Source organism: Artemia sp. Qi Xiang Cuo, chromosome 10 (genome assembly GCF_049724085.1).
Source record: "Artemia sp. Qi Xiang Cuo chromosome 10, ASM4972408v1, whole genome shotgun sequence".
NCBI classification, from domain to species: Eukaryota; Metazoa; Arthropoda; class Branchiopoda; order Anostraca; family Artemiidae; genus Artemia; species Artemia sp. Qi Xiang Cuo.
In genome coordinates this window covers 15,689,123-15,713,312 of record NC_142803.1, presented here as the reverse complement: position 1 = coordinate 15,713,312, position 24,190 = coordinate 15,689,123, and the positions used below count along the sequence as shown (strand labels likewise).

At 36.1% G+C, this 24,190-nt stretch overlaps 1 protein-coding gene across 1 annotated transcript in view; it reads left to right on the top strand.

Moving 5' to 3' along the window:
- The window catches only part of LOC148947508 (lachesin-like), a 113,026-nt gene that overhangs the window by 4,999 nt on the left and 83,837 nt on the right, over positions 1-24,190 (top strand). The window contains exons 2-3 of the mRNA XM_089095873.1: positions 14,672-14,775; positions 19,450-19,657. Coding sequence (XP_088951999.1) covers positions 14,672-14,775; positions 19,450-19,657 — 312 coding nt within the window. The remainder of the gene's footprint in view (positions 1-14,671; positions 14,776-19,449; positions 19,658-24,190) is intronic.

Sequence of the window (24,190 nt, the reverse complement as noted above, 5' to 3'; positions counted from 1 at the left end):
ATCAGAGTTCATTCTCACCTGCCTTTTGATAGTTCATAGGGTGCCTTATCATTAAGGGGTCGAACATTGGGATTTCGTTCGTTTTCTTCTCAGCATATCATTTTTGAGATATTTCAAAGCACATAGAGAATGTATTTCTCGTATAAAATTGTTCATTCGTGCACTTAGAGATTATAGCTCTCCTATAGAATTGTTCATGCCTGGCTTGCGCCGATTAACTTTTTGCGGTGATTCCTTGGTTAATCATAGGGGAATTGAAGTTTGGATTTGGAATGGGTTGACATCAAACTTTAGTGACTCCTTCAAAATATTGGCTTTAACTTGCGGGAGGAGTATATTGTCATTAAGGGGTTAATCACTGGGGTTAATTTTGGTTTCTGTTATTCAATTGTTGGTTTCCAAGTCCATTTTTCAGAAATTTCCTCGTACATTTATGGGACAACGGAAATATGAACTTTTAAAATTGAGGGGATGGGATGGATTCCGAGAGATGGTCGAAATGGATTCGACGCGCGAATCTGCGTAATATAAATAATTTTTTTGATCATCAAATATCATAACTATACAGTCAAATGGTTCATGTGTCCGTAAGGATTATCATGGGTGATATTTAGGTACTTATATCTTGTACTGGTCGATGGGGTTCTCAGGATTTATGTGATTATATAGTTCGATAATGCACTCGATACTGAGATTCAAATATAATGTTACCTGATACGTAATATGGTTCGTGGTAGAGGAAACAACGATCAAAGGTAACTATTATTTTCGTAGACGAAGCTGGGATGAAAATTGCCTGGAGTGTATGGTAAGTACTCTTCGTTGGTTGAGGTATGATGAAAATAGATGCTACTAGGTGTATCTGCACTGGACTACGCATTGTAATGATCGATTTCCAGTAAGTCGATGCACTTCCTGTAATAAAAACAACGAGGCAGAATCACACGTTCTTTAAAACAAATAGTCATAATATATAATAAACGATACGATTAGTTACAATAAATGGGTAACGTTATACTACAAGGTAATATCAAGCATATGCCAATGTTAATATGCATATATTATTTTTAACAAACTGGCGTTGTTATTTCTCTTATATAAGAGATTATTTCTCTTAACTTTAAGCAATGTCCCTTATTATTTTCCTCGGCATACTTTATTACACACAATTTAACTAAATCTTTCTCAGCACTCATTTAATTCTATATTAGATTTAAAATAACCACTTGAATATAAGTTACGCTACATTATTAAGTTTGAGGTCTAGTTTTACAACATATTTCTTGCCTGCATTGTTCCCGCACGTCCGTGCTGTTTAATAAAGGATTGTGGCAGCGTCGTACCTGCACGTTTTTACGTAAACGACACTAAAATGTCAGAACAAGCCATATCAATAACAAGCAAAAACCTATGTATAAACTCATTTCTTCATATCTATTCTATTTCTTGGCGTGGATGTCCTTGTGAGGTTCTGAGTATGGCCTTCGCATTTCGTCTGGTTTTCAGGATGCCTCTTTCGAGTTTCGCTGGTGTGGTCGTTAAATGTTTCCATAATTAAAAATCAATAAGGTTTTTATGGTCAGGGAAGTCGCGAATACGTAACATACAGCCAATAGTATGTTCCACCAAAAATTGGTTGAGAATAATCCGTATCTATCATCCACATACGTTAATCTCTGGTCTTCATCTTTAAATAGGGGGATCTGGGAATCTAATACTTCTTTTATTTTTGTAAGCCTTAATGTCCCTTTATTTTTTCTATTTTAGACCATAACGAGGTTTTCATTTCCTCATTTTCTATATTGGGAATAGTTTACGACAGGTTAATTGCCTTGAAGTTGGTTATTTTGCGACTTACTATCCTTGTGATCGTGGTAATTAACGACTTTCGAACAGTTGACTCTTTAGTCACAAGTCGACATCCTTGTTTTATGGTTATCGTGCCCATATTTTGTATCAGTAATTCTGTTCTGTAACTAGGGTCTATTCTTTCTGTATTATTGTAACAAGACTAAGTTCCAACAGTTTCTGATGGAACAGAAAATAACCAAAGATCATTTCTAAGTTGTATGAATATTTCTCGCTTAGTACTTCCTATCATGGTTTCGTTCAGTTGGACTGGATACATCGTACTGGAATGGTACGGGTAGACTTTTTATATTAAAGAAAATTATTCTAATTAATTATATGCAATGTGACTTTTTAATTAGAATTTGTTTTCGGGAAAAGATATATTTTGAACAGACGGTATCAGACGGTTTTGATTCATGCGAAGCCATGATATATGTTGAACAAAATATTTCTATAGCGTTTTTACAATTGTAGGATTTTTACTTGTCAGCTAAATGTTTTTAAATTATTATTCCTTTACGACGCCTATCCATTAAAATCTTTTAATCCTATACTGATTAAGTATAATTCCATCTATCGGGTTTTTTAACCGTTCTACCCGATTTTGTCGTTACTTTCTCCTCGACTTTTTGTGGTTCTTTCTTTTTCGATTTCTCTAGCGAAATAAGATCAAACTTTTTGCATTGTTTTTTCAAAAATTCTTGTCCTTTTAATTTTTTTTCCTTCGCGTGGGCGGCTGCTGAAGTCGGTTTTGATTTCCCTACTTCTTTAACTACTATATGGTCTGATTAGCCGTCAGACTCTTCGGAACTGGTTTCCGACGAATCCACATTAGAATTTTTAGAGGTGGCACTTTTTGAGGTATCACCTGCCCTTCCTTCGTAAATTTTTACTCCTCTGGAAGTAGAAGGTTTATTCTCTAAGTTCTCGCTTTGAGTTTTCAGCTCAGGAGATTTGAAAGACTCTTGAGAGCTTGAGAGGAATCAAAAGTTTTTGCAGGGTTCCTCCACTGTTTAAATGCCATGTCTTCAGGGGGGTGGGGCATTCTTTGCACTAGTGATTCCCTCCATGAAGTCCATTGTTTAGGTTTGACCTTGGACACAGTTATATCATGAAATTGTCCTTGCTGGTCATCCTCGGGAGTTTTATTCTTGGGCAATGTGCTTTGACTCGTTTTTATTGGGAAATTTATTAAATGCATAGCTTCTCGCAGATTTGTTTTAGTTGAATCTTTGGTAGGAGTTTTCTTTACAGTAATACCTGGAGTTTCTACAGCTCTGTTCAATTCTTCCTGTAATGACAGGGACCTTTCTATTGGTGTTGCAGGGGAAACCATGTCGTCTGGAAATCTTTTGGGGCGACAAGGGGTTGAAATTCTATCAAGGAGAAATTTGTTTTTCGGAGATATCGAATAATCTAATTCTCCTGCGCTCTCCGATGATGAACTTTTTGGATCTTTTGGCGTTTTTATTCTTACTGGTATTAGGGATTTTTTCTTGGGAATAACTATGTTTTTCATAGCTAAAAATTTTTCAAAGTTTTCCTCATCACTCTCATCCTCAAAATAATCTTGTTTAAAATTAAAGGGTTTTAGCTCTGCCAATCTTGATTTAGGGGGCTCATTTTCCGAATCTGACGAATCAGTAGAGGAGGGATGTGATACCCATCTCTCTGGAAATTTTGCTCTTTTTATTCGGCTAACATGCGCCTTGTGAGTCCTTCCACTCTCGGGGTTTACCATTTTTAAAGTATAATTGTTATCGTACATTTTGACTACTCTGTAGGGTCCACAATATTTGTTGAAAAGTTCCTTGCCTTCCACTTTTGCCTCATTTTTTAGGTAGACGCAATCTCCTATTTTAAAATCTATGTTCTCCTTGACTTTGGGTTGGTTTCTTAGTTCTTAGTTTATTTTACATTTTTCCAACTCTTGCCTAACTATCTTATAAGTTTTTCTCATCCTATTTATGAATTCTTGTTTGTAATCCTCCGAGTTATTGTAATATTGTCGGGACTCAATAATCTCATCATACGGGATTCTAAAATCACGACCAAAAAGTAAGTAAAATGGATTATCTTTAGTTGTTTCTGAATAAGCAGTATTGATCACGTTAGTTAAATAAAGTAAGAATTGATCCCAATCGTTCCTGTTGTCTTTTGTATAAATACTTAATACGTTCGAAAATATTTTATGCCTATTTTCTATTTTACCATTAGCTTGGGGGTGGTACGGGGTTGGTCACCATTTTCTCTATATTAAGAACTCATTAAGTCTTTTGTTACCTTTGAAACAAAATTGCTTCCGTTGTCGGTTAAAACCTTATTTGGAATGCAAAATTTTAAAAATAATTTTGCTAACGCCTTACTTGTGGCGTAAGCGCCTTGATTTTTTAATGCTTTTGCTAAAGTAAATCCAGAAAAGTGATCTATAACCGAAAGAATACAAGTATGGCCTCGTTGGAAACAGGCAAGCCTCCGCTGTTTCCATATAAGTAAAATGAGACAATATCGAAGGGGCACTATGCTACCGGGACCCTTCCCATTGGAGGATTAGGATAAGCTTGGGGTTTTTTTTCTTAAGTTACACGCTTTGTATATGCTTACAAATTCTTTAAGTTTTGTTATTCCCGACGGCACGTAAAAATATTCTTTTAATATATGGAAAGTGTTCGTTACTCCTAAATGTCCACCTATATCTGAATGAAAATATTCAAATGCAGGTGTTATTAAGTTTTGGGGTAACACCGGTATTATTGATGCTTGGTTTCTATTTGTCTCAGCGGTCACGATTCTACATAGTATTTCTTCATCAAGATCATAATAAAAGTATCTATCCCTTTTCTAAGAGTTTTGAATTTATCTGGTAACGCATCATCATTCACAAAATAATTAATAAGTGCTACACACATTTCGTCCTTTTTTTGCTTTCTTTTTATATTTTCTAAGGACAGGAGACAATAGTTAACCTTACTGTTTTCTTTTACTGTGTCTTTAACTTTGTTTTTCTTACATTCATGTTTGTTCTTAGCATTGATAGCTTTAACTTCATTTTCCTCAGTATCCGACGGCATATTTTCTGGGTATCTACTCAAAAAGTAACAAGCTGCATTTTTTTTACCTTTAAATATTCAAATTGACAATCTAGGTCTTTGATGTTACTTATCCTTCTATCTAGAATTCCCGTTGGGCTTATAAATGTGAGCCGGTACTGCAAGATTATATGGTCTGATCATGTTATAAACTTTTTACTAATTAAATATTGTCTAAATTTGTCCAAGTGATGGATTATAGATAATAATTCTAAGTTTGTGGCGGAATAACTACTTTCGCCTTTTGATAAGGTTCTACTCGAATAGCATATAACTTTTTATATTTTTTTTTGTTTAGGCATTCCCTCTAGAGGATTAGGGTTTTCTACCGGGGCTTTTTGCCAAAGAATTGCGCCAATGCCCTTTGAACTAGCATCGGTTTTGACCACAAATTGTCCGTTTTCGAAATCAGGAAGTGATAATATTGGTTCAGAAGTGAGTGCCTTTTTGAGACGGTCTAGGGAAGTTTGAGCTTCCTGGGTTAACATTTTGGGAGTTCCCTTTAATTAATTCCGTGAGGGGTTTCGCAATTTGGGCATAATTGCGCACGAATTTTCTAAGGTAGCCAGTGAGACCTAAAATTCCTCTTAATTCTTTCATAGTTCTAGGGGTTTTGAGGTTTTCAACACATTTTATTTTGTCGGGGTCTGGGGATATCTCTCCTTGTGTCACTACTACTCCTAAAAATTTAATTTTAGGTTGAAATAAATTTATTTTTTCAGGCCGGCATTTTAAATTGCCTTGTCTGATTTTCTCGAATACCTTAGCTAATGTTGCTAAGTGTAGTTCAGCGTTTTCTCCCACGCATATGACATCATCAACAAAATGAATGATATTCTTTAATCCTCTTAATAGATGTAATAAGGGTCTACATGGCGCGCTTGAACTTGTTTTAAGTCCAAAAGGTACTCTTAAGTATTCATATGAACCACATTGAGCTGTTGAAAACACAGTTTTATGGACATCTTTTTCCGCTATTTTCACTTGGTGGTAGCCTTGGGTAAGATCCAAAGAAGTAAAAATTTTGTTTTTGCTTGAAATGGAGTCAAGAATTTCATCTATTCTTGGTAAAGAAAATTTATCGCTAACTACCTGTTTGTTAAGGGCTCTATAATCTACTACAAGTCTAAGGTCGCCATTCTTTTTTGGTACCAAGATTACTGGTGCCCTATACGGACTTATACTTGGGCGTATAATTTCATTTTTTTTCTAATTAATGGATTTTATTTTTTAATTATTCTTTGTGCTTATACGGCACACGATATGGCTGTTTTGCTACAGGGTTACCAGTCGTTAAAATCGAATTTTAATAAAACTGTATCATTCCGATGTCATCTTCGGATACGGAAAATACATCTTTTAAATTCCATAATAATTCGCATAATTTTTTCTTAAGTTCTAAGTCCGTAATATGATCCATATTAAATTTGTTTCAGAATTGCGATTTGGTTAGAAGATATTTATTAATTGATGTTTTAATGCCTTTAAATAGGTTTCTTTTGGAATTTTCCAATCTGTTCAGATCATTCTCCGATAAATCCTGGATTGGCACTAAAGATATCCCCTTTTTTATTGTAATTGTGTCATTTTTGTGGCTATTTGTTGCCCAAGTAATACCTTCTCATTTTTTGTAAGCTATAATCTGTTCCTCGCATAGCAGGTTTTCCGGAATTTCAGATGGGGTCGCAAACCTTATTTCAGATTTGCTATCCACTGGTTCCATCATCTGTGATATTTGAATTCTTTGCATCGTTTTGGGAGGGACTTTTGTTTTCCTTATCGCGAATCCGTAATATTTCTCTTTATTTTCATTGTCTATTAGATTCATACTGGCGCTATGTTGCGCCATTGCGGCATCTTGTGGCGTCACGTTGGGTTTTATTATGTTTTTCCATAATTCCGCTGTTTTCTTAATTTCGTTTGATCTATACTGTCGCATATCTCCTATTTTTATTTTTGCAGATTTAATACACTTATTATTTAAATTTACTTCATCTCTGCGATGTCTCTCAGAATAATTGAACAAATTTCTGGATATGCCATGTCCTCCTTGCGAGACATGAGGTTCAAAAGATTGTGACATTATACCGCTAGACATTTTATTTATTGTTACGTTGTCTTCGTAACCTCTGTTACGATTCCTTAAGGTAGAAATTCCTTCCTTTACCTTAGCTGGGTAGCTAAGCCTTTTGTTTGCTACGTCTAATAATACTCTATTAGACCTTAAAAAATTTGCACCGATAATAGCTTCATACGGAAAGTTATCGCATATTATAAAATTTGTCGGAAAGATTCTATTATCCCTTTTTACGTTAAGGCGAATTGAACCTCTGCATCCAATTTATGCCTTGTCACGCTAGTTAATTGGGATTATTAAAATTTCTTTGTTGCCTAATATGCGGAGGCAACATGTTAGAAACGCATGAGCTTATGATATTAACCGTGGCACGACTGTCAACTAAAGCCTTAAAGTAAACGTTCGCTACACAAAAATCAATAAATATAGGTAACTTGTTAATACTATCACTACAAGACAGTACTACTATCATTTTGGACCTATTAAATATTCTGGGCACCCTCTGGGTCTAATTTATATTTCTGAGGGGCCTGAAACATTTCCCTGAGGATTTATTTCATGCGTCGGTGCCTGCAATAGATATTCAGATATATAAGATTCCGTAGGCATATCTAATTGAATTACATCTGTCCGTCTTCGCCATGTATTATTACAGTAACTTGGATGTCTTGCGTCAGTGCCGCTTGCTGGCGCTGACGGCCAATGCCGTTGGCTTGCAAAATTTTCTATTCCCGTTGGCAAATTTTCTTGATTTCTATATACCATTCTCGCATTATATTGGCTTTGGCGATTATTTGGGTTTTTAAATCGGTAATTAATTTGTCTATTCGTGGGACAATTGTACAAATTTGGTTGGTACGCGTTGTAAGGTACTGATTGTCGCAATCTTTCCTGGCTATAGCCTAGTGCACCACTGGCGCTAAAATTTGTTCTTCCGAACAAATGGTTGCTATAATTTTGCATACTGCCGACAGCAATTCTTGGTGTGCTATTGGGGACATAACGGCACTCCCTCGCGATGTGCCCAGGTCAATTACAAATATAGCATCTTATTATTGTAGGGTTATTTTCATAACTACATTGTTTGACGGGCTGAAAACGTACTTTTTTCTGCCTAGCGGGATCTTGCGTTTTATTTCTTTGTGGCACTGGGGAGTTATCCCTTGAAAAGAAATTGGGAGACGCCTGATTGCCCTTGAAAGTTGGGCTTATGTTTGAATCATCTTGGCTATTTGTTTTTGCTTTACTGGGATTGGCCACCATCCTATCAAATTCGATCAATCGCTCTACCTCTTGGTCTGCAAGATCCAACGTATGAATACTTTTTGATATTACCATTCTATATAGTTTTGGGGGTAGCCCTTGCAAAAAGTTATTTAGTATGACTTTTTCATACAGTTCTCCTGAACCTTTCCGTATTTTGCTTCTACTGAAATCCGTATATTATCAATATATTCTCTTATATTTTGTGAATGGTCAAAGCATACCATTCCGTGTTTTAATTTATTTGTAGAACTGATTTGGATAAATCTATCTTTAAATGCCGTTAACAATTTGTTTACCGTATTTATTGGTAAGCTGGCGTCGTCACCCATAGTATGTTCAATGTGCTTTAGAAAGGTTAAGGCCTGGCCATTTAATCTTAATAGGAGCATGCCAATTAACGTTACTAGCTCTGTTTTTGTTAATTCTACAAACTGGGCCAATTGGATATTAAATTCGTCGATATCTGATTGTCCATTGTACTGTGGGATAGACTTTGCTATTTCTATATTTTTTGCGACCAACTTTTGCGCCTTTAATTGTTCGTCTAATTCTTCTGACGTTTTTTTGCGTTTGAATAACTCAAAATAAATTTATTTTTTCACTTAACCTATTTTGGGGGAGGCTATTATCTCCTATGAGATATTTTAAAGGGTTTACCTATAATAGCTTAGCGGTTATAGGCCTAATCACTTTTCTTATATGTCTGTATCTCTCCAATAATTAAGTTTAAATTACTAAGTTTATAGCCTAATGAGTTCGCATGATTTTCTCCAACTTCCAACCGTGCCATTTGTAGCGATAAACTTTTATGGCTGTCCTAAATTTTGGTAATAATTGTGGTCATAAAGATTGACCGAGTCAAATGTAATCTTAGGCTTTAAAGCTGTGAACTTACACCTTATAAGTTCAAGATAGTGCCACTTCTAGCGCTAAAGACAGCACCATATATAATATTATGATTAAAAGCGGTGTACCGATCGTGCCACTTGCGGAAAGCGAGAAAATGAAATATGTAATTATATAAATGTAGCCTCCCTTCCTTGGGTTATCTCGAAAACAATTACCTGTTATAGTATGTAGAAATCCGATCCCTGGTAGCTCTACCTTGGAAGTATGCGAACTAATTCTCTGTCGTGCGACTAGATACAGACATATAAAATAAAATAAACACAAATAGAAAGGCGATAGATTTATTGTGACATAAATTTTAGGTGTACATCAATGCTCACTTCAATTGACCACAAATAGGAGCAGAGATAATAATAATGACTGAATTGCAATGCCTGAGTGCCGAAGTAATTCTGCCCCTAATCATCCTCTCAAAAACACTTTTACCACACTATAAAATATAGTTTTTGTCCTGCACTCTAAGAGCTGGATCACAATTGGCCCAAGTCCTGAGGCAAGCCAAACTCCTCGTTCAATAATTTGTTTTAAATATTTCTGATGATTCAAACGTTCACACCGCTCTTATAATTTAAACTTCCTGAGCAATATTGTATCTATCATTTTTCTTATTAGCAAAGATTTTAGCGAAATTCAAAACCGTCTAGCGTCATTGTTTGACTGAAGCTAAAATGCAATTTCTCTTTTTGCTTATTAAGAATTTAGACTCTTGGGAACGGTATTTGAACTCAATTAGGGGACGTTTAATTTCTGTCGGAATTATCTTTAAAAAAGGAATTTTATTTTTTGTATTTTAAATATATCACATTTCACTCAAATTTGACGCAGTCAATCTTTATGACCACAATTAAGCCCAGTCCCTTGAATTTTTATCGCTACAAATGGCGCGGGATTCAACCAAAATTTTTAGATAGCCATTTTATTCGACGTAGTGGAAAGTTTTGGAAATTGGGTCTTTAAGGATGAAAACCCATCCCCCCACAACCCTCAGGGCAAGGGTTGTAATTTATGCCCTTTGGGCATATATAGTTTTTATTGAAAGAATTGTCGTAGAAACTTCAAAAGGGCTCATTCAATTGGAAATTTAAAGGGCTAGTGCCTTTTTTAATAGTTAAAAGTGATTGGATAGCGACTAACGCCCCTTCGACACCCACTATTTTCCAAAACACATCCAATCAAAATTTTGAGATATTCATTTTGTTCAATGTAGTTGAACGTTTTAGAAATTAGGTCTTTTAGGATGATAACCCCCTCAGAGCCCTTAGTGTAAGGGTTGTAAGTTATGCCCTGGGGGCATATAAAGTTTTTATTGAAGGTGTTTTCGTAGAAACTTCAAAAGGGCTCATTCAATTGGAAATTGGAAGGGCTAGTGCCTGTTTTAATAGTTGAAAGTGATTGGAGAGTGACTAACGCCCCTTTGGCACCCACCATTTTCCAAAACACATCAAATCAAAATTTTGAGACATCCATTTTGTTCAACGTAGTTGAACGTTTTAGAAATTAGGTCTTTTAGCATGATAACCCCCTCAAAGCCCTCAGTGTAAGGATTGTAAGTTATGCCCTGGGGGTATATAAGGTTTATATAGAAAGTCGTTGTATATATCATAAGCAGCGCGATTGCGCTGCCTAAGTAAAGAACAGGGACACTAGAGAACGAGACAAGAAACGGGGACTAAGTAAAGAAGAGGACACTCCCTCACAACCCTCAGGGCAAGGGTTTTAATTAATGCCCTGGGGCATATAAGAACGATGCTGGCACAATGTATTATTTATTAATTTTGTCCTTAAGAGCAGGGCACTTCGTATCGAAGAACTTGTCGTAGAAACTTTGAAAATGGTTCATTCAATTGGAAATTGGATTGGCTTGAGCCCTTCGAAGTGATTGGAAGGTGACTAACACCCCTTCAACGCCCACCATTTCCCGAAACACATCCAATAAAAATTTTTAGATAGCCATTTTGTTCAGCGTAGTTGATTTCCAGATAGAAATTATATTTTTGAGGAGGACAGTCCCAGTTATGATTTTGAGGAGGACAGGACTCCTTTGATTGGAAATTTAAATGGCTAGTTCCCTTTTTAATTGCCGAAAGTGAATAGAGGTCAACTAACCCGCCTCTCACGCCCACCTTTTCCCCAACAACATCTAATCAAAACTCTGAGATAGCCAATTTATTCAACGTAGTTTTAAGTTCTGGAAATTAGGTCTTTGAGGATGACAACCCCCCACAGCCCTCAGGGCATGGGTTGTAAATTATGCCCAGGGGGCTTATAAGGTTTTTATATAACGAGTTGTTGTAGAAACTTCAAAAAGGGCTCATTCGACTGGAAATTGAAATGGACACTGTCATTTTTAATAGTCGAAATTGATTGGAAAGCAACTAACACCCCTTCTAAGCCTACATTTTCCCCAAAGACATCCAAAGATTTTGAGATAGCAATTTTGTTCCACGTAGTCCAAAGTTCAAGAAATTATACCTTTGAACAGGCCATTCCCACCGCAGTTTTCAGGGCAAGGGTTATAAGTTATGCCCTGGGGGCATATAAGTTTTTATTGAAATTTTTGTCGTGGAAACTTAAAAAAGAGCTATTTCGATTGGAAATTCAAAGGGCTAGTCCCCTTTTCAATAGTAAAAAGTTATTTGAGGGCATCTAATCACCCTCTCCAGCCCATCTTTTCCCTAAACACATCCACTCAATATTTTAGATACCCATTTTATTCAAAGTAGTTTGAAAGCTTTGGAAATTAGGTCTTTAAGGATGACAAAACCTCCCCCCCCCACAACCCTCAGGGCAAGGGTTGTAAGTTATGCCCTGGGACATATAGGGTTTTTATTGAAAGCGTAGAAATTTCAAAAGGGCTCATTCAATTGGAAATTGAAAGGGCTAGTGCCTTTTTGAATAGTTGAAAGTGATTGGAGAGTGACTGTCGCCCCTCTCACGCCCACCATTTTCCCAAACACATCCAATCAAAATTTTGAGATATCCATTTTGTTCAACGTAGTTGAAAGTTTTTGAAATTAGGTCTTTAAGGATGATAGCCACCTCAGAGCCCTCAGAGCAAGGGTTTTAAGATATGCCCTGGGGGCATATGAAGTTTATATAGAAAGTTGTTATCGAATTTTCAAAAAGGGCTCATTTGATTGAAATTTAAAATTGCCCTCTTTGATAGTCGAAAGTGAGTGGAGAGTAATTAACCCCCCTTTTAAGCCCTCCATTTCCCCAAAAACAATCAATAAAAGTTTAGAGACAGCCATTTTGTTCAACGTAGTTGAAAGTTCTAGAAATTATGTTTTAAAGGATTACAAACCCCCCAGAGCCCCAAGGGCAAAGGTTGTAAGTTCTGCCCTGGGGGCATACAAGGTTTTTATAGATAGAGTTGTTGCAAAGCTTCAAAAGGGGCTCATTCAATTGAAAATTGAGAGGGCTAGTGCCCTTTTTAACAGTCGAAAGTGATTGGAGGGTAACTAACCCCCTTCTCACGCTCACCATTCCTCCAAATACATCCAATAAAAATTTCGAGATAGCCATTTCGTTCAGCGTAGTAGAACGTTCTTGAAATTAGGACATTGAGAATGACATCCCCCCCCCCAACACTCAGCGCAAGAGTTGTAAGTTATGCTCTGAAGGCATATAAGATTTTTATTGAAAGTTTTGTCGTAGAAACTTCAAAAGGGCTCATTTGATTGGAAATTGAAAGGGCTAGGGTCATTTTTAATAGTTAAAAGTGATTGGAGAGCGACTACCGCCCCTCTCACGCCCAACATTCCCCCAAACACATCCAATCAAAATATTGAGAAAGCCATTTTGTTTAACGTAGTTGAAAGTTCTGGAAATTCGGTCTTAGAGGATTACAACCACCTGAACAGACCTTAGGGTAAGGGTTGTAATTTATGCTCAGGGGACATATAAGGTGTTTATAAAAAGCGTTGTAGTTTCCAAAAGGGCTCATTCAATTGGAAATAGAAAGGCCTAGTGCCCTTTTTAATAGTTGAAAGTGATTGGAAGACTTGACATTTTTATAGTAAAGATCGATGTGGGTATAATATATTATTTTTTTTGTTGTTGTTGTTGTTTAGACCTGGGCACTTCGGATCGAGGGAGTTGTCGTGGGAACTTCAAAAAGGGCTCATTAGATTGAAAATAGAAATGGCTGATGTCCTTTTTAATAGTCGAAAGTGATTGGAGGGCAACTAATCCCCCGTCCATTCCCACCCTCCCACGCCCACCCACCCATTTGCCCATTATGTTTAACAACTAAATGTTGCCTTAAGATTAAATCAAAATGCACAGTGATAATGCTAATTCCCAATAAGGCATCTCAGCAGTATCCCAAGAACGACTGAGGGTATTTTATTCAATTTTTCGGTGAATTGAGTAGACTACAAATAATTAGTTTTTTCGTTAATTCCAAGCCAATCATCTAGCAATTTTAGGATTTATTTTTGGGTATTCGGGGGAGGTGGGCAATGTAACTGCAAATTGTTTGTTTTGGAGAAGGGGGTGGGTATATGTTCTCAAATAAAATCTAAAATTTATTATTTGCAATATGCCAAGAAGATGACCCAATAAAAACGTAAATTCACAAATTAGGGACGACCTACTTTCAGTTTTACCCTAGTCAGATGGCCAAAATGCTCAATCTTTGGAAATCTTTTATCCATAGTCAGTAAAACATGTCCCAGCCATCTCAACATTTTTCTCCTTGTAGTCCTATAAAGTTGGGTCAAATCGTATGATTCATAGAGCTGGCTGTTCGAATTATGGTTAGTCAGAACTGTATAGGAACAGCTTAAAATTTAAATACCAAGTTGAAAAGGATTTTGGTTTACAAAATCAAAATATTCGGTCTTCTTTTTATTTCTTTAAATCTTTTAATTGGGAGCATTGCAGTTTGTTATTCATACTTTATCATAAATATTTTTATTTCATTCATAATCTCTAATTTGTAATTGCCACGTTAAAAATAGGATAATAGAATAAAAACTTTAAGTATGTTACATATCTAGTAACATTAAAATAAAGATAATAATAAACATAACATGTGCTTAAATACTGAAAAAGTGGTGAAACTTAGTTTAAACATAGTTAAATTATCTTCTAAGCCGATCCTATAAGACCACAAATAATTAATTTTTTGTTAATTCCCAGCCAATCACCCAGCCATTTTAGGATTTATTTTTGGGTATTCAGGAGGAAGAGGGTAATGTAACTGGAAATTGTTTGTTTTGGAGAAGGGGGTGGGTATTTTTTTTCTCTGGTTCCTACGAAAGGTTATAGGCTGCAACTAATGTTATTTTTTCATCTCTGTCGTCCAACAGGCTATTTTGCTAGTTTTCTCAAAACTCTTCATAGAAGTTAATGCATAGTAAGAAAAAAAGTCTGAATTAAATAGAAGTAATAATAAAAATATAGACGCAAATTGAATAACTCTTGATATCTAGCCCAGTATATATTTTTCTTAAAGTTTGTTATACTCTTTCAGTTTTTGTTCTTCCTACTTTTGAAGAGCAAGTTCCAAATGTAACTGTTTCAGTTGGAAGAGACGCTTCACTTCCCTGTGTCGTGGATAATTTGGGAAACTATAAGGTAGTCGTATCTCTTTCTCTTCACTACCAAAACATATATTATTTTTCATAATTTTTTTTTCTATTTCCTGGAATTTTAAAAACTCATTACTTTTTTCTTCATAGCTCATAAATATTTTAGGAAAGGTCGAACATTCATTGTAATTGATATCGGACAAGTGGATATATTGAAGTTCCTCACCTAGTTTCAATTATGACTGCTTTTTCAGTTATTTATAGAGGGACTAAGCTATGGAACAAGCTTATACCAAGTACCAAGGAATTACCCATTTGTCAATTTAAGTCTCAGTTACGTGTGGGGCTGCTTGGTAAATATTCCCTGAAAACAGATTGAAAGAAGTAATTATGTAAAATTAATGTAATTGAATGCTGTAAATTTGTTCACATTTTTTATGTTAAATAAATTAATCTGATCTGAAAGAAAAATGGATATGAACTAAAAATGATAATAGCTGTTTATTTTTTTTGTTTCGGGATCATGATACTATGCAGTTTTATTCTGTATGAAATATTTATATAAGTATTTTTTATGGTACACGATTTCACCCTCCTGCTTCTTAATACACCTATTGGTTTTTGTGTTTATTAGTAGCACACCTTCGCCAGCGACGCTTTTGTTGTGATACTGATTGATCTTGTCTCTGTTTTTTTTTTTTATAATATATTACTATTACGTGGGAAATGTCCACGCCGACATTGCGAAAACTAGTACGGACTTTTTTAGCCCTCATTCGTTAATGGAAGCAAAGAAAATATTCTGAAATTTTGCAAACTGTACGAATCGCCCAAATTACCGACAGAAAGCTGCAGATAACTGTCTGGACATGCTAAAAATTCTTGAAAACTGTGATGAACAGCAAATACCACTATCAATTTTCATGCTGTGCGAGCCTGACGAAGTACCAGTTATCGTAGGGGAATCATGTATGCTGTTCCTACTCGTTAAGTTAACGAACAATGTGTCAATTCGATAATCACGTCCTGTCGAAGAGCAACCCGTTGCTTTCTTTGTTTCAATCCCCGCACAGTCATCCAAACCTTCTTTTGCCGTTATATTAAAGAATACATCTAAAGAGCTGAACGACCCCAAGGACCACTTATTAAAGAATACACCTAAAGAGCTGAACTATCCCAAGGACCACAAAATATTCATTGTTAACTCGTGTGGTGACTCAAAGTCGGCAATAACTGAGCATAGACCGAGAAAAAATACTTCGTGCCTCTTTGTAAGTGATCGAGATGATGCTAATGATGTAGGTGATGCAATCAAATCTAAGGACCAATAGCTAAGACTACAGCTAAAAGTTCCATTGTGCTATGGAATCGCCTGTTTTGTTCCTGACACTGTTACTGATAATCAGTGGCAGTGTTTGATAACTAGCTATACTGAAGTCTCCCGTATCGGTACAACTCGGTCCTACAGGCTTCGGTTTTCTCGTCGAGAAGACTTATTAGCAGCCATTTCCTCGTCAGTGATTATCGAATATGAGTGATTCCACTTTGAGAAGTTTCTCCCCATCCCTCCTCGTTGCTAAGACTGCCAGGATTACGGACATATTGTCCAGCACTGTAAAGCTATTATTCGCTGTTCGTGCCTTGTGCAGACAGGATATTCGAACAAGCTGGAAACTCCGAGTCAAAATAAAATACAGTGCGCGCTGTGTAACCAGGCTGACCATCCTTGTTACAGCAACAAATTTCCTGTCGCACAAAAACTTATGAATCCCCCCAAATGAGCACTGGTCTGCGCATAACATCATGGAATATTAATGGAGGCGTCTTAGTGAAATTTTCAATAATCTAAACTCAACGTGACACGAACTACGTTCTCTGCGTACAAGAGCACCTTCTCACTGACGATAGTCTATGTTTGTCTAGCACGATTTCTTATACTGCCGTAATTGGTCGTGCCGCTAGACACTCCGGGGCTGGTCGGCCGAGTGGAGGTACTGCTATTCTTGCTAGAGGTGCCCTAAAGCCCGAACACTTTCGCGAAACTGACTATTTTACGGCAGTCAAAATTCAGAATTATGTGGTGGTCTCAGTGTATTTACCCACCGATTACCGTAATGCTCGTGAGAAAGACATTTTGATAACGATTGTCACCTAGTCAGTTCCCTCGTGTTTGATTGTGAAGTGCAAAACCTAGCAGTAACACTTGCTGGTGATATGAACTTTAACCTTTCTGACGACAGTAATAGTCGTGCAAATATTCTGAATAGTGTGTGCCCTCAGCTCTTGGAGGTCCAGAATGCCCAAGGTTTCAAATATATACAAAACTCTGGAACTAACTCTTCTCTGGATTTTTTCATGTGTTCCCCGAACATAAAACCAGACTCAGGATCCTCACTTATCTCCATTTTCCAAACCTCTGACCATATGCCTATCTGTAATATATTCCCTGTTCAATTTATTACACCGAGTGGTTCAACTCCAGAGAATGATAGCAAATCGTATGAAACCACTGACTGGGCTTGTGTAGATATATTTACGTTCCGGGCTGTTAGTGATTCTATTTTGAAAAAGATCAAATTGCCGTTTCATCTGCTTTCCCGAAAAAACCTTTTAACCTTTGCATAAAAGATAATATTGCTGAATATTTACTGCGCAGAGATCGTTCACGCTCTACGTGCTGCCGAGCGGGCTAGTGTACCTATACGGAGAGTACGTCTTAAAACTAAGAAGCATGGTTTATCAGGTAATCTCGACCTCGTTGATTGTCGTACTAAATTGAAATTCTGGTTTCGTGTCTGGAAGGAGTGTGGTATGCCATGGCAAGGTTTGGCAAATGAAATTCGTCTGAAAACAAAGCGACGTTTTCTGAAAGTGCTTAGGCAACACCATGCTAAATCAGTAGCCGAACTATCAAGTAAAGCCACAAGTGAACCTAACTTCCTATCAAAATTGCCCAAAACAGATAATCCAAAAGCCTATATTACTTTCAAAATTACCAGTGAACAGTGGTATGGTTACTTCAAAAGGGAATTTTCCGAGCCTGATCCATCATTGTCAAATCAATATGAAAGAGAGCTTGATGGTTACTTTGTCCAATCAATTGATGAGATCAATGTCATTGTTACTCGATCTGCGGTTACTGATTGCATTTCTAAACTACAAAAGAATACTTCTTGTGGTGTTGATGGCCTCTGTGCAAAGCATATAAGATGTGGGTCCCTTCTCCTGATTGAGCATTTGACCTTACTCTTTCAGATGATATTCTGTTGTGGTATAGTTCCTGATTTTTTTTTCCGTACTGGAGTAATAACCCGGTATTAAGAAGGGGAAAGCCATCGGACCAACGTTCTTCTTTTAGGCCAATTACGGTGTCAATAGTTGTGTGCAAAGTTTACTAATTATTGACAAGATATATGATAAGTGTTATACACCGGATAATCAATTCGGCTTCAAGAAAGGAGTAGGCCGCAACCATGCTCACCATTTGATTGCTAATTTACTTCTTCACTCTCATGAAATAATGAGATATCATATTTTGCTGGGTTATACGTATCTAGAGCTTTTGACACGGGTATACATCCGCATATCTTATTGACTGCTTACATGCGTGGAGTTAATATTTCTTTAATCAGATCGATACGTGATATGTACAAAAAGCTAAATGCCAGAGTTAAGGTTGCCATCTCACCTGGTACGTTGGAACTCGCTCCTTCAATTTCAATAAAAAAAAGGGGTATTAGACAGAGAGCTTAAATTCTCCGCCCCTGTTTAATAATACTGTCACTGTGCCACAATAGAACGTCCTAACCACTTGTATATTTATAGGTATTGATGTTTCGCTAGCTAACTATGCTGATGAAATCCTTGATTTTAACGGAAGAACCTTTGGAATTGAGGAATTTTTTTGAATTCTCGATAGGGAGTATAAACGTACTGGTCTTCGATTTAATGAAAGACTCAGTTCCTGGGGTTCAATCACCGTTCAGATTACCCGACAAATGTTCAGTAAGGTGAACATGTTGTTAAACCACAAGATAAACTGACGAATCTTGGTGCACCGATTGGGTCACATTTTCACGCCACGCTTCAACTTTTGAAAGATTTTTTTGACAGAAAATCTAGGAATACGTATGATTTACTAGTTGCATTAAAGTTTAAATTTAACTGCCGTACCTCCCTATCCTCGTGGTATGGAGCTGCTAGTCCAGTGTCCGCGGTGCAGAAAAGTAATGAGAGATATCGGAGGCAGATTATTGGTGAAAGTATCTCTGAAATTGTCATTCGTTGATAATGTGTTTATTCTTACATATAATTGCCCTTATTTGTATTTTTTTTTTTCTTTTTTTTCCTGTCAGTTCTTCTTTGGTTTGGTTTTGTTTGTATTTATCAGAATTTATTTGTTTCTTTCTTTATACTCCATCAGTGTTGTATTTTACATTTATGATGGGCGATACATTTATACATACATATATTACCACTACTACTACTAAATCAAAATGAAGGAGTTTATCTAACGGGTTTTCGGTGTTGATGTAAAAAAACACTATTCGCTAGATTTTCTTACTTTAAATATTGTTGTATGTCAGGACTCCAATCTGTTTAGGCTTAAACAGCATACAAATTTTCGAGGTTTAAAATTATTGAATAAGTTTCTATTGAAAAATTATTATTTTCTTGACATAATTTTTACAATTAATTTTTTAATTAAAACTACTTTCAGGTTGCTTGGGTAAGAGCAGATACTCAAACAATTCTAACAATTCACTCAAAAACAATATCTAGGAATCCTCGAATTTCACTGGCTCATGGAAGTCACCGACATTGGTTCCTGAAAATAAAATCTGTTGATGAAAGTGATCGAGGCTGGTATATGTGTCAAATTAACACTGATCCTATTCGATCAACCCTAGGATATTTAGAAGTTAAAGGTGTGTTATATTTATTTCTTAAAGATGTTTTTAATATTTTCCGTCCTTTTCTACTAAATCTATGCATACATAGAGCTAAGGAGTGGATCATAGTTAAGCTCAAAACAACTTAAATAATGATTTTGCATTGCGTTTTTAAGTAGCCTTTGGAAAAGATTCGTATGAAGCAAGTCCACAAAACTATTTACTTAAATACAATTTTTCATAAAATACTGGGAACAAACAATTTTGCTTACTTTAGCTTATAGTAATAATAATTATATTCTGTTTGTAATATAATACTTTCAACGAACATTCAATAATGGCAATGTTTCAAGTTGCAGGCTTTATAAATTCAGGGTTTGGAATTTTCGCCTTTTGTTTTCAAGACTGCCTACGATCTCATGAGAATTTTCTCTTTCCAGCTTTAGGAACTTTTCCCTCGAATAATTTTTTTTTTGCAAAATAGTAAGAATTAGCATTTTGTCCTGCTTCATGTTCTGCTAGTAATTAATAATTAGTAATTTTAATAATTGATAAATTATTCAATATTTTATTTCCAAAATAAATCTTTATAGACGAATTAAAAAATCTTGATATTTCAAGCTGCTGGGTCTTTGAGCTTCAGGGTGCAAGATTTTCATTTTTTGTTGTTAAGACCTTAAGTGCACGACAACATTGTATTTTGATATTAGAAAAAAAATTCCAATAAAGTTTTCTGCTATGATGTCTACTACAGGACATGCTTCAAAAAAATAGCAATATCAACGCCAGAGCTTGAAATTAATTGTTAATTTTACCATGTCAGTTTCAGCATACTAATTTTTTCCCCATAGATTGCAAACCTTCCCCTTTTTTTATTGAAATTAAATACAAAAATAAGTTTTTTCCACTGAAGGTAAGGAGCAACATTAAAATTCAAAACGAACAGAAATAGTTCCGTTAATGAGGACCAAGGCTTTGATTTCATCTGTTGTGGTGCTATAGAGATCAATAAGAGAGCTTGAGTATTGGAAGTTATTAACATCAGTATTGGTTCGTCAAGCATAGACTGAGACTTTTAGATGGACTCGGCTAGAAGTTAAAACTTTATCGGCATCATCTATGTCAGTTGCTGACAGAGACGGGCTTATCGTTGCTTCTTGATACTGTTCAATTGGAATGAGGGTTTAGTTTAAAACGACTTTAAAAAACATAAGTTTCGAGACAAATTCTTGTCTGGCTCCTGCCCCAAAATATTTGTAACAATGCAAATAAGTTTAACTTAAAAAGCGATTACTTTGTTGGGACCGTAGGCTATACGGGATTGAAGACAAACCTGTCACCGTGTGGCAGCACAGTCAAAATATTTTTAATGAAATCTTAGAAAAATGTTACAAAAATGCCTTAGTGGTACTTCAATTAACTCCTCACTCCATCCAAAAAATAAGATCCATCTACCATCCCAAAGTCGTTGTACAACTGCATAATACTGCAGAACCCTAAGCAATGCTTCCCGGAGGTTCTATACAAAATCCAAAGATATATCAGCAGTGGAATGTGCGCACATGTAAGATTTCTTAAATAAGGAGCCAGAAGTGTGATTTTTTGATAGTTCTAAGCCAATTGGCTATCCCAGAGTCAAAAATCGATAGAATTTTGGCCCTAGATCGTTCAAAATTTTTGATTTTGTGGTAAATTGGCAGAAACTGCCATTTGTCCAGAGTCATAGGCTTTCTCTTACTTCGAAAAAGAAAAATTCCCAGAGGCTTTATTTACTATTATGATTTTATGGTTCAATGAAACTTCAAAATTGTGTGTTATTGCATATAACCAGAAACCTCCGAAAAAGGATTTTCCAAAGACTGTAATTTCTTAAGAGTCACTAACTTTTTTGTGTCATGTCTACCTTTTTTTTAAGATCATGCAAATGATATTACGCTAATACTTTGGGTGCAAATTAGAATATATTTGTGTTCATATATTTGTGTTCATCTTGAGAAGCTGCTTCTATCGATACATGTATTGTTGCATACATTCCTTTTTTCTAGACTGTCGATTTTTTTCTCACTGAAATCAGACGAAATCCTTTTTTATAAGTAGGGTTTGCTCCGTGAAGCTGAAGTTATTTTTTTAGATGTTTTGAAAGATTGGAAGTTTGTAACACGTTCTTTTAAGTTGAGGGATTACAAGAGCAAGAATTTCCGGCAATAATTTTTGAAAAAAGGGATAAAAAGCCCCTAAAATTCATGTGATCTCGATAAAAGTCACACCATTAAGTTCCGCGTATCAGATAACCCTACTATGTAGGTTTGAAGCTCCTATGTGCAAAAATGTGGAATTTTTTATTATTTGTCAGAAGAAAGATCACGGATGCGTGTTTATTTGTTTTTATGTTGTTTTTTTCCCAGGGGTGATTGTATCAACCCAGCGGTCCTAGAATATTGCGAGAAGGCTCAGTTAAACAGAAACTAAAAGTTCTAGTGCCCTTTATAAGTGACCAAAAAATTGGATAGCAACTAGGCCCCCTCCCCCACCCCTTTTTCCCAAAATTGCCCGATCAAAATTTTGACACAGCCAGTTCGTATATCATAGTTGAAAGGCCAAGTAACTATGTCTTTGGGTATAAAATGACCCCCCCCCCCACAGCCCCATGGGAAAGTTCTTTAGGTTATAAAATTTGCCTATTGTTTGCACATAGTATTTGTTATTCGGATGTAGGCATTCATTTTTAGGTGGGGGGGGGGACAAATTTTCTGCTTGGGGTTTTTCCATAGGGGGATTTTCCACAGGAAGGGAAGTTTTCAGGGAGTGAACTTGTCAGGACAAATTATACACTGGGGGAATTTGCCAGAATTCTTCTACAATTTTTTGTTTATATGTCTTGCTTTCTCTTTTCCGTCTCAATTTTACACGTGGAGTGGTTAAGAGTAATTGTTCAAGGTAAATTTTCACCGGGATCGAATTGTCTAGAAGATATTTCCGTGGGGAGGGGGTTTCTCCGTGGATGTGGGCCAGATTTCCTGGCATTATTTAAAAAACGATTAGAAATTAAATTTAAAAAAAAAAGTTTATTCAACTGAAAGTAAGGAGCATCATTAAAAATTGAAACGAACTGAAATTATTACGTATATAAATGGGGTTGCCCCCTCTTTAACACTTCACTCTTTACTCTAAAGTTTGAATTTTGTCCCCGTTATTAGATAACGACTGCTAAAAAACAAGGGCCGTTTAATTAGAACAATAAGACCCTTTTTTAAAAGTACTAAAAAACTTTAGCGTAAAGAGCTATGTGTTGAGAAGGGGGCAACCACCTTTATCTATGTAATAATTTCTGTTCGTTTTAGGTTTTAATTTTGCTCCTTACTTTCAATTTAAAAAATCTGTTTTTTTTTTAACTAAATACAATTACTGAAGCAATCAAGTAGCTGAATTACTAAACTTATTAATATTGATGGTATAAGGGATTATCATTCAGGTCCTTGTTCTAAAAACTAAAGACCAATTATTACGTATCTACGCTTTAAATCCTAAGTTTTCGGCAGTGTTTGCGCACCCTCAGGCTTTTGGTAATTTCTCGGCTATGTTTTTGGTATTTTAATTCATATGTAAGATTTAAGTGTAATGGAATTGTTTTTGAAAGTGTTCCTCTTAAATTAGGAGTTAGACAAGGTGTTGTTCTTTCACTTAACATTTTTGATGCTGGGTTTCCCTCCAATTAAGATTCCCTCTAATTGTTTGTTTTGTTCTCAGATGTTTTTTATTTAGGATATGTTAACAACCTTCTCCTGATTAGTCGTCCTAAAAGGAGCCTTGAACTAAATGTTAGCTTGGTTTGATCAATACCTAATGAACTAAGTATATTATTGAATACTTCAAAATGTGAATATAATATTCACATAATAAAGAGAATGTGAAAATTCTTATCATAGGCAGTGCGCTACCGCTGCCTAAGTAAAGAACGATGTGGGCAGAATGTGTTTTTTTTTCTCCATACCCGGGCACTTCGTATCGAAGGAGTTGTCGTAGAAACTTCGAAAAGGGCTCATTCGATTGAAAATTGGAGTGGCTACTGCCCTTTTTAATTGAATGTGAAGTTGAAAGTGATTGGAGGGCAACTAGCCCCCCCACGCCCATCATTCCCTCAAACACATACAATCAAAGTTTTGAGACAGCTATTTTGTTCAGCGTAGTTGATTTCCAGATAGAAACTATGTTTTTGAGGAGGACACTCCCCCACAGCCATAGGGGCAAGAGTTTTAAGTTATGCCCTGGGGGCATATAAGGTTTTTATAGAAGGCGTTGTCGTAGAAACTTCACAACAGGCTCGTTCGAGTGGAAATTCAAAGGGCTAGTACCCTTTTTAATAGTCAAAAGTGATTGGAGGGAAACTAGCCCCCCCCCCAACGCCCATCATTCCCCCAAACAAATCCAATCAAAATTTTGAGATAGCCATTTTGTTCAACGTCGTTGATTTCCAAATATAAAATATGTTTTTGAGGAGGACAATCCCCCAAAACCGTCAGGGCAAGGGTTTTAAGTTATGCCATGGGGGCATATAAAGTTTTTATAGAA